Source organism: Lonchura striata, chromosome 25 (genome assembly GCF_046129695.1).
Source record: "Lonchura striata isolate bLonStr1 chromosome 25, bLonStr1.mat, whole genome shotgun sequence".
NCBI classification, from domain to species: domain Eukaryota; kingdom Metazoa; phylum Chordata; class Aves; order Passeriformes; family Estrildidae; genus Lonchura; species Lonchura striata.
In genome coordinates, this window is record NC_134627.1 from 7,623,893 (window position 1) to 7,635,083 (window position 11,191).

At 58.4% G+C, this 11,191-nt stretch overlaps 1 protein-coding gene across 1 annotated transcript in view; it reads left to right on the forward strand.

Moving 5' to 3' along the window:
* The window catches only part of SRCIN1 (SRC kinase signaling inhibitor 1), a 91,253-nt gene extending 81,006 nt beyond the window's left edge, over window positions 1–10,247 (forward strand). Inside the window, exons 18-19 of the mRNA XM_077788324.1 lie at window positions 5,771–5,908; window positions 9,907–10,247. Coding sequence (XP_077644450.1) covers window positions 5,771–5,908; window positions 9,907–10,032 — 264 coding nt within the window. The 3' untranslated portion in view covers window positions 10,033–10,247. The remainder of the gene's footprint in view (window positions 1–5,770; window positions 5,909–9,906) is intronic.
* Window positions 10,248–11,191: the final 944 nt, after the last annotated feature.

Genomic DNA, 11,191 nt, shown 5'->3' on the forward strand with positions numbered 1-11,191 from the left:
TGGCACTGACCCACGGCCGTGGCTCCTGACCTGGCACTGACCCACGGCCGTGGTTCTCAAACTGGCACTGACCCACGGCCGTGGCTCCTGATCCGGCACTGACCCACGGCCGTGGTTCTCAAACTGGCACTGACCCACGGCCGTGGCTCCTGATCCGGCACTGACCCACGGCTGTGGCTCCCGAGCCGGCACTGACCCACGGCTGTGGTTCTCTAACTGGCACTGACCCACGGCCGTGGTTCCCGAGCTGGCACTGACCCACGGCCGTGGTTCTCAAACTGGCACTGACCCACGGCTGTGGGTCCCGGGATGCACCGGGGCCACCCCAGCACCGGGCAGCGCCCGCCGCTCTCACGGCATGCCCCGGGGGTGGGCACTGCATGGGAGACTCCGCTCTGTGCATGGAAAGGGAAGGGTTGGAGCAGGATCCGGTGGTTTGGGATCATCCCGGAGTTGGGTCTGGCCCCGTCCTGGCCCTCCTGAGATCCGAGCTGGGCTCTGGGCTGGAGAGAGTCTGGAGAGCGGCTGGGATGGAGCAGGGCATGTCCAGGATGGAGCAGGGTACAAAGAGCAGGAGGAAAACGCCTGGAGAGCAGATGGAATGGTGCAGGGCATGTCCAGGGTGGAGCAGGGAATGGCAAGATGGAGCAGGGAATGTCAGGATGGAGCAGGGAATGCCAGGATGGAGCAGGGAACGTCAGGATGGAGCAGGGAATGCCAGGATGGAGCAGGGAACATCAGGATGGAGCAGGGAACGTCAGGATGGAGCAGGGATTGGCAGGATGGAGTAGGGAATGTCCAGAATGGAGTAGGGAATGCCAGGATGGAGTAGGGAATGTCCTGGATGGAGTAGGGAACGTCAGGATGGAGCAGGGAATGCCAGGATGGAGTAGGGAATGTCCAGGATGGGAAGAGCAGGAGGAAAACGACTGGAGGAGGGACTGGGATGGAGCAGAGAACGCCAGGACAGAGCAGGGAATGTCCAGATGGGATATCCCTGTGGAATGTCAGGGCTGGACAAGAGGGAATTGAACATCCCTGTCCATTCCCTGTCCCTGCTCTGGATCCCTGTGGAATGTCAGGGCTGGACAAGAGGGAATTGAACATCCCTGTCCATTCCCTGTCCCTGCTCTGGATCCCTGTGGAATGTCAGAACTGGAGAGGAAGGAATTAAACATCCCTGTCCAGTCCCTGTCCACGCTCTGGATCCCTGTGGGATGTCAGGGCTGGAAAAGAGGGAATTGAACATCCCTGTCCATTCCCAGTCCGTGGACAGGAGGGAATTGAACATCCTCTTCCATCTCCTGTCCGTGCTCTGGATCTCCAGGATGTCAGAGCTGGAGAGGAGGGAATTAAACATCCCTGTCCAGTCCCTGTCCCTGCTTTGGATCCCTGTGAGAATTGAACCTCCCTTTCCATTCCCTGTCCATGCTCTGGATCCCTGTGGGAATTGAACTTCCCTGTCCATTCCCTGTCCATGCTCTGGATCCCTGTGGGAATTGAACATCCCTGTCCATTCCCTGTCCATGCTCTGGATCCCTGTGGGAATTGAACATCCCTGTCCAGTCCCTGTCCATGCTCTGGATCCCTGTGGGAATTGAACTTCCCTGTCCATTCCCTGTCCATGCTCTGGATCCCTGTGGGAATTGAACTTCCCTGTCCAGTCCCTGTCCCTGCTTTGGATCCCTGTGGGATGTCAGAGCTGGAAAAGAGGGAATTGAACTTCCCTGTCCATTCCCTGTCCCCGCTTTGGATCCCTGTGGGATGTCAGAGCTGGACAAGAGGGAATTGAACATCCCTGTCCATTCTCTGGATCCCAGTGGGAATTGAACATCCCTGTCCATTCCCTGTCCATGCTCTGGATCCCTGTGGGATGTCAGGGCTGGACAGGAGGGAATTGAACATCCCTGTCCATTCCCTGTCCATGCTCTGGATCCCTGTGGGAATTGAACATCCCTGTCCAGTCCCTGTCCATGATCTGGATCCCTGTGGGATGTCAGGGCTGGAAAAGAGGGAATTGAACATCCCTGTCCATTCCCTGTCCATGCTCTGGATCCCTGTGGAATGTCAGAGCTGGAAAAGAGGGAATTGAACATCCCTATCCAGTCCCTGTCCATGCTCTGGATCCTTGTGGGAATTGAACATCCCTGTCCAGTCCCTGTCCCTGCTCTGGATCCCAGTGGGAATTGAACTTCCCTGTCCATTCCCTGCCCATGCTCTGGATCCCTGTGGAATGTCAGAGCTGGAAAAGAGGGAATTGAACATCCCTATCCAGTCCCTGTCCATGCTCTGGATTCCTGTGGAATGTCAGAGCTGGAAAAGAGGGAATTGAACATCCCTGTCCAGTCCCTGTCCATGCTCTGGATCCCTGTGGGATGTCAGGGCCGGAGGAGGGAGCTGATCCACCCTCTCCATCCCCTGCCCACGCCATGAATCCCGCTGGGCTGTATGGGACGGGCAGGATGGATCTGAGCCCCCCTCCCTTCCCAAACTCCCGCCTGGAACTCTGCCGTGCCCACAAGCACCGGCGTGGGGGGACCCCAATAATTTCTGGTGCCCCGTGGCGCCTCCCGGGCAAACCCCGCTGCCTGCTGGCCCCTAATCTGTCTGAATTCTCTGCCTAGGAGCCGCTGGCAGCCCCGGCCAGCCGGGCCTTCTCCCTGCCCCAGATCGTGCTCACCGAGTGCGGGTCGGAGCCGCCGTCCCCCGAAGCCGAGCCGGAGCTGTGGGTGGCACCGGGCAGCGCAGCAGCACGAGGGCAGCTGCCACCCGAGGGGACAAGGAGAGGCCGTGTGGGGGCTCCTGGCAGCTCCCCAAAATCCCCGCTGGCACAGGAACCCCCTCCAGCGCCGCGCTCCCCCGGCAGCACATCCCGGGCGTTCCCTTCGGCATCCCCGGGGGATAAAACGGGGGGACGAGGAGGGGACGCGGGTCTGGACACTGCCAGCAGGCCAGGAGGCAGCGATTTGTCCCCAAAGATTTGTCCCCAAATTCCCGCGGCTGCGTGGCCTCCTCGGAGCCGCGGGGAAGGTGCCGGAGCCGCAGAGGCCGCGCTCCCTTCCATCCGTGCCGGGATCATCCCCCACATTCCCGACGGCGATGGGGACTCCCAAAGAGGAGCCAGGCTCGGTTCTAGATGCTCGTCTGGGGTTCCCAAAGCCGCGTGGAGGGAGGAGAACCCACCAGCCCCGGGTCGAGAGCCACCAACCCACCCTGGGGCACATCCCGGGGGTTCTGCGGGCAGAGACGCAGCCCCGTGGGCAGCGGGACATTCCCGGGTGGAACAGCAGCTGCTGGAGCAGATCCCTACCCGCTCCAGCCACGCCACGGCAGCTCCAGGATGGGATGGAGGAGTTCCAGATGCTGGGGGTGACCCCAGAACGGCGGAGGGGCTCTGCAGAGGCCGCTTGTCCCCCACGACCGCGGGCAAAACGGAGATTTGTGAGGACACCTACCAGAGACTGGACAGCCTGGAGGAAACCATCCGCGAGCTGGAAATGACCATCAGCGAGATCAGCAGCCACCCCGCCGTGGAATTGGCGTTCCCCAAGGGCGCGCTGGGATCCGAGGAGGCCGGGAAGAGCCCGAGGGACCTCGGGCACGGAGGCTGCGACGGTGACACCGCGCTGGACCTCAGCCGGGCCAAGGATGGTGCTGCCAAGAGTCCCTTTGCGAGCAGGACCAAGCCAGCGCTGCTCCCCAAGCCGCAGCTGCCCCCCGGCACTCGCCAGGTTCATTTTCTCTTCTCCCCCGTGCCCTGCTCTGCCCTGGATTCACTCTGGTGTCTCTTCCTCCGCCTGCTCCCTCTCTGTGACTCCACCTCCAGGCAGAGCTGGGGTGGAGAGCGAATCTTCCTCTTCCTCCTGACTCTTGGAGGGCTCTGGGAAGGGCAGGAGTGAGCGAGGGATGAGCTGGAAGGGAGAAGGTGCCGGGTGGTGCTGGATGATCCCATCCTGGAGTTACACCCTGGATGAGGGGGATTCTTCTGCCCTGGCAGGATTTTGAAGGACCAGGTCCAGGATGGGCATCCCACGGGATCCAAAAGCGTCCCACAGGGTCAGCAAACATCCTATGGGTCCAAGAGCAGCCCACGGGATCCAGGAGTACCCCAGAGGGTCCAGGAGCATCCCATGGGATCCATGGACATCCCATGAGGTCCAGGAGCATCCCATGGGGTCCACGAAAATCCCACAGGTTCCAGGAGCATCCCATGGGATCCAAAAGCATCCCACAGGGTCAACAAATATCCTACAGGGTCCAAGAGCAGCCCATGGGATCCACGAAAATCCCACAGGTTCCAGGAGCATCCCATGGGGTCCAAGAGCATCCCACAGGGTCCAGGATCATCCCACATGGTCCAGGAACACCCCACAGGATCCAAGAGCATCCCACGGGGTTCAGAAGCATCCTATGGGCTCAAAAAGCACCCCAAGGGGTCCAGGAGCATCCCATGAAGTCCAAGAGCAGCCCACGGGATCCATGAAAATCCCATGGGGTCCAGGAGCATCCTATGGGGTCCAGGAGCATCCCACAGGGTCCAGGAACACCTCACGGGGTCCAGGAGCATCCCACGGGATCCTCGAACATCCCCTGAGGTCAGGCAGGGCTGGGTGCCGAAGCACCGCTCCCGGTTTCACCATTTCCCATAAAATCCCTCTCCTAAGGAGCAGCAGCCGGAGCCTGGCAGATGTTTCTCCTCATTAAACCACAGCACGAGCTCCCTGAAGCCATCCCAAATTGCTTTCTGCTGGAATCCAGCTGAATATCTGGGAAAAAAAAACCAGGGAGGGAGGGAAAAAGTGCCCTGAGCTCTGCCGCGATGACAACCTGCTCCTTTATTAACAGTCAGCGCTGGGGAAAAAAAAAAAAAATCTCTTTTTCCACTTGGAGCCGTCCTCTGCGGGCTCCCGCTGGGTGAACGGGGGTGTGGCTGCAATTTTTCCCGTTTTTTTTCCCCCGGGAAAGGGGAAGTGGAGCTGCGGGATGGATTTATGGCCGGGGCTGAGCGAAGCCAGGCTCAGGGTTAGGCGGGAGGAGCTGTGATGGGTCAATCCTAAAGCAGAGCAGGGCAGGGCGGGGCTGGTGTCGCATTCCAAGGATTTTGAGCTGCTTGGGAAGATTCCCAAGGCTGGGAATGCTGCGGATGGTGCGGCACAGACACTTGTGGGGTTCTCCAGGGCTGGGATTTGGGCTCGGCTGATGCTCGCGGCTCCCTCCCAGCTGAGGATTTTCCATCCTTTGATGATTCCCTCGCGCTGCGGGGTGCGGGAATCCCCCGTGTCCCACCTGTGGGGACCACTGAGGATCCCAGGGCTTCACCTGAGCCATCCCAAATTTGGGCTGCGACAGGACAGGGCAGGAGGACACCGGGAGGGGACCTGGGCACGGGAGGGGACGCACGGGGTGAGTGTGTGTGTGTGGCGCTGCCGCCTGTGGATCCTGTGCACAGTAAATAAACTCCTCTGTATTCCCACTGCCGCCGTTCCCACCTGGAATTCTGCTTCCGCCTGCCGCCGCCTCTTTCCCCTCTCTCTTGGCTGTCCCTCGGTGTCCCGGTGTGTGCCGTGCGCGCCCTAAAATCCCTCCCGGTTGCCTCCCGGTAAGTCCCGGTGGGGTTCGGAGCTTCACGGCCGAGCCGGTGACCTTGCTCCTGACCTGGCATCGTCCCCACGGGCTGTGCCCGGCAAAGGGTGGTGGCACATCTCCATCCATCCAGGGCTCCGCCAACCAATTCTAAGCCTTTCCCCCCGTCTGGGTTTTGTCCCGGCAGAGCGGCGGCGTCTCCATCCCGGCGATGAAGGTGGTGAACCCGGCGTCGCGGCTGAAGCAGGGCCAGCAGGGCAGCCCCGACAAGGGCAAGCACATCAAGCAGCGCATGGAATACATGCGGATCCAGGGCCAGCAGCAGGTACTGCACCCCCAGAGACCCCCCCGAGTGCTGCCCAACGCCCCCAGCACTGCCCACCGCCCCCAAGGCTGCCCACCACCCCTCCAGGGCTGCCCACCGCCCCCAGAGCAGCCCACTGCCCCCAGCGCTGCCCACCACCCCTCCAGGGCTGCCCACCGCCCCCAGCACTGCCCACTGCTACCAGGGCTGTCCAAAACCCCCAGGGCTGCCCACCGCCCTCAGGGCTGCCCACCACCCCACCAGGTTTGCCCACCGCCCCCAAGGCTGCCCACGATCCTCCCAGGGCTGCCCACCGCCCCCAGCACTGCCCACTACCCCCAGGGCTGCCCAACGCCCCCAGCACTGCCCACTGCTACCAGGGCTGTCCAAAACCCCCAGGGCTGCCCACCGCCCCCAAGGCTGCCCACCACCCCTCCAGGGCTGCCCACCGCCCCCAGCACTGCCCACTACCCCCAGGGCTGCCCAACGCCCCCAGGGCTGCCCACCGCCCGCAGCGCTGCCCACCACCCCACCAGGTTTGCCCACCACCCCTCCAGGGCTGCCCACCACCCCCAGAACTGCCCACTGCCACCAGGGCTGTCCAAAACCCCCAGGGCTGCCCACCGCCCCACCAAGGCTGCCCACCACCCCACCAGCACTGCCCACTGCCCCCAGGGCTGCCCACCACCCCTCCAGGGCTGCCCACTGCCCCCAGGGCTGCCCACTACCCCTCCAGGGCTGTCCAAAACCTCCAGGGCTGCCCACCGCCCCCAAGGCTGCCCACCACCCCACCAGGTTTGCCCACCACCCTTCCAGGGCTGCCCACCGCTCCCAGGGCTGCCCACTACCCCTCCAGCGCTGCCCACCACCCCCAGGGCAGCCCACTGCCCCACCAGGGCTGTCCAAAACCTCCAGGGCAGCCCACTGCCCCCAGTGCTGCCCACCACCCCCAAATCTGCCCACCGCCCCACCAAGGCTGCCCACCGCCCCCAGCGCTGCCCACCGCCCCACCAAGGCTGCCCACCGCCCCCAGCGCTGCCCACCGCCCCACCAAGGCTGCCCACCCCCCCCCAAGGCTGCCCACCGCCCCCAGCGCTGCCCACCACCCCCCCAGGGCTGCCCACCACCCCCAGCACTGCCCACTGCCCCCAAGGCTGTCCACTGCCCCCAATGCTGCCCACCACCCCCAAATCTGCCCACTGCCCCACCAAGGCTGCCCACCCCCCCCCCAAGGCTGCCCACTACCCCCAGCGCTGCCCACCGCCCCTCCAGAGCTGCCCACCCCCCTGGCATCACCCTGGGCACAGCCCGAGCCGGGGACACCCGCGGGGTGATGAGTTTTGGGATCGCGTTCTCTCCCTTTTTATTTTTGGGACCTTCTCAGATTTGGGGTTGGGGACAGAGGGACGCGGTGGTGGCACTGCGGGGGTGGCTCTTGTCACTCTCTGTGCCCGCCCCGGGGGCTGGCGACAGGGGCACAGACAGGGCAGAGTCACAAAGTCACAAAGTCGCAAAGTCACAAAGTCACAAAGTCACAAACTCCACGTTGGTCGCCAAACGCTGGGTGCCACCCTGAGCGGGTGGCCGTGTCACCCCAGGGGGACAATGCCACCTCCTTGGCCGTGCTGTTGAAGCCGCGGGATGAGAATTCCCTGCTGGGGGAGGTTTTGGGGAGCCCAGACCCCCTCCCCTCCCACTCTGTGCACCCACAGTGGGCGTGGGTGTGCTCGTGGGTGTCCCAGGCGGGGTGGTGACACCGTGGTGACACTGTGGTGACACTGCGGTGACAGCGCCAGCGGGCCACAGCAGCTGGAAGAGAAGCGTTTTGGGGGTGGCATGGAGCACCCCAAACCCCCCCAGCAGCCAGCACTGACCCCCTCCCCACCTCGGGGGGCAATTTCGGGGTTCCCCCCACTCTGTCCCTGCTGTCACCCCAGCGCTGCCCGCGCATTCCCAGCTGGCCTGGGGATCACGGACACTTGGGGTGGCTTTTGTCCCTCCCTGCTGTCCCCGTCCCCCCACGTCCCTGCACCCCATTTTTCCCCCTCTCTGGGTGGGTTCGCCCCCACCCCTCCTCTGCCCCCGCGCTGCGCCTCCATCCCTTCCCCGCCCCCCAAAAAAACGGGAAATAAACCCAATTCCGCGCATTTTCCCGGCTCCTCGCGGCGCGGTTCCGAGGGGAAAAAATGTGGAAGGAGCAAAATGGGCAAAAAGGGTCAAACCCCCTCTCGGTGAAAAAACCTCCCCAGGGAGGCGGTGTTTTGAGATTTGTTGAAGGTGTTTTTGAAGTTTTTTTGAGGTTTCTTGAAGTTTTTTGAGGTATTCTTTTGAGATTTTTTGAGGTTTTTTGAGGGTTTTTTTGAGGGTTTTTTGAGGGTTTTTTTGAGGTTTTTTTGAGGGATTTTATTGAGGTTTGTTGAGGTTTGTTGAGGGGTTTTTGAGGGTTTTTTTGAGGTTTTTTTTTGAGTTTTGTTGAGGTTCTTTGGGGGTTGTTTGAGGGTTTTTTGAGGGGTTTTTTGAGGTTTTTTATTGAGGTTTGTTGAGGGTTTTTTGAGGGGTTTTTTGTGGGATTTTTTTTTTTGAGGCTTCTTGAGGTTCTTTGGGGTTTTTTTGAGGTTTGTTGAGGGTTTTTTGAGGGTTGGTTTTTTTTTTTTGAGGGTTTTTGGAGGTTTTTTGGGGTTTTTTGTGGGGTTTTTTGAGGTTTGTTGGGGTTCTTTGGGGTTTTTTTGAGGTTTGTTGAGGGTTTTTTGAGGGTTTTTTTGAGGGTTTTGGGGTTTTTTTGAGGGATTTTTTTGAGGTTTTTGAGGTTTTTTATTGAGGTTTGTTGAGGTTTTTTTGAGGTTTGTTGAGGGTTTTTTGAGGTTTGTTGAGGTTTTTTTGAGGGTTTTTTGAGTTTTTCAAGTTTGGAGCATCCCTCTGGTTTTTTTGAGGTTTTTTGAGGTTTGTTGGGGTTTTTTTGAGGGTTTTTTGAGTTTTTCAAGTTTGGAGCGTCCCCCTTGGGTTTTTTTTGAGGTTTTTTGAGGTTTGTTGAAGGTTTGCTGAGGTTTGTTGAGGTTTTCTGAGGGTTTTTTGAGGCTTTTCAAGGTTGGAGCATCCCTCTGGTTTTTTTGAGGTTTTTTTGAGGTTTGTTGGGGTTTTTGGGGGGTTTTTTGAGGTTTTTGAGGGTTTTTTGACAGTTTTTTGAGGGTTTGTTGAGGTTTTTCAAGGTTGGGGCGTCCCTCTGGTTTTTTTGAGTTTTTTTGAGGTTTGTTGAGGGTTTTTTGTGGTTTGTTGAGGTTTTTTGAGGGATTTTTGAGGTTTTTCAAGGTGTCCCTCTAGGCTGTGACGTTGTCCCACCTCATAGAACCGGGAAGAGGCAGGGAATTCCCTCTGGATTCCCCCTGGACCGGACAAACCTGAGGGAGCAGGAAGCATCCCCATGACCCCATCAGGCCACCAAGTCCCCTCCCCTGGGCCGCAGCAGCGACTTTTCCGTGTCACTTTTGTCCCCCGTGTGGGATTTATCTGGGGGACGGGGACACGGCGGGCACCCTTGGGTGCTGCCGGGGGCCGTGCCCGCTCTAACGCTGCCACTTCTTGTCCCCCCTCTGCCTTTCCCCCCCACCCCGTGTCCTCCCCCACCCCCGGCTGTGCGTGGCTGTGTGTCCGTCCGTCCGTCCGTCCGTCCTCACGCCTCGGGGACGTCCCCTGCCCGTGTCAGTGACGCGTGGGACCCGCTCTTGTGGCTGCTCTTTGTGGTGGTGGCCCTTTTCCAGCTGCTTGACCTCAGGCCTGACTCAGTGCTGCTTTCTCGACGAGCTCCTTTCGCTTCTCCGTTGTTTTTGGGGTTCTTTTCTGTCCTTTTTTTGGTATTTTTTTTAATTTCATTTATTTTCCTTTCCTTTCTTTCGCCTTTTATTTTTTTTGTTGTTGTTGGTTTATTTTCCAAGCTTTCCCTTTTCTTTCTCTTCAAACTTTCCACCCTTTCCTTCCTCCTCCTCCTCCTCCTCGTCCTCCTTGAATCTTGCTTTTCTTTCCAGGCCACTAGACCATCTAAAGAGGCCAGTGAGACCTCCCCCACGGTCTCAGAAAAACCCGCAGCTGGCAGAACATCCATCCCCGTATTGACTTCCTTTGGGGCCAGGAACTCCTCCATCTCATTCTGAGCTCCCTGCCAGCTCCGCCCGGCCGCTCTCCTGCTCCCGGGGCCTTCCTCCTCTCTTCCTCGGGCTCCTCCTCCTCCTCCCTGGGACTTGGCTTCTCCTTGAGGCGCTCTCCGCAGGGGAATCCGCCACCTGTGTCCCCTGCTCTTTCTGTTTTTCATCCGTGCTTTTTGTCGCCTTCCGCTCCGCCAAAAAAAAAAGAACTTTTGTGTCTCGCCTGTGCCGCGCCTCGGCCCGAATCTGTGTCCCCTCCCGCTCCGCCATGGCCAACCAGCCACTTTCTGTTTCTCTCTCTCTCTTTTTGGGTTTTTTTTTTTCTGTCCTTTTTTCCCCTCCTTTTTTTCCTCCTTTTCTCCTTTTTTCGTCCTTTTTCCCTCCTGTTTTTCATCCTTTTTTCCTCCTTTCCTCCTTTCTTCCTCCTTTTTTTCCCTCCTTTCTTCCTCCTTTTTTTCCCTCCTTTCTTCCTCCTTTTTTCGTCCTTTCCTCCTTTTTACCCTCCTTTCCTTCTTTTTTCCTCCTTTCCTTCTTTTTTTCCTCCTTTTCTCTTTTTTTTCTTCCTGTTTTTCCTTCTTTCCTCCTTTTTTCCTCCTTTTTTCCTCCTGTTATTCCTCCTTTTTTCCTCCTTTTTTCCTCCTTTTTTCATCTTTTCCTCCTTTTTTCCTCATTTTTTCCTCCTTTCCTCCTTTTTTTCCTCCTTTCCTCCTTTTTTCCTCATTTTTTCCTCCTTTCCTCCTTTTTTCCTCATTTCCTCCTTTTTTTCCTCCTTTCCTCCTTTTTTCCTCCTTTTTTCCTCCTTTTTTCCTCCTTTCCTCCTTTTTTCCTCCTTTCCTCCTTTTTTCCTCCTTTCCTCCTTTTTTCCTCCTTTTTTCTCTTTTTTCCTCCTTTTTTCCTCCTTTTTTTCCTCCTTTCCCCCCCCTTTTTTCCCCTCATTTTTTCTCCTTTTTTCCTCCTTTTTTCCTCCTTTCCTCCTTTTTTCCTTTTTTCCTCCTTTTTTCTCTTTTTTCCCTCCTTTTTTCCTCCTTTTTCCCCTCCTTCCCCCCCCTTTTTCCCCTCCTTTTCCCCTCCTTTTTTCCCTCCTTTCCTCTTTTCCCCCTCCCCTTTGGATCGCTGTTGGTTTGTTCCCCTCCCCTCTCTTTTTCTCCCCCCTTTTCCCCTCCCCGTT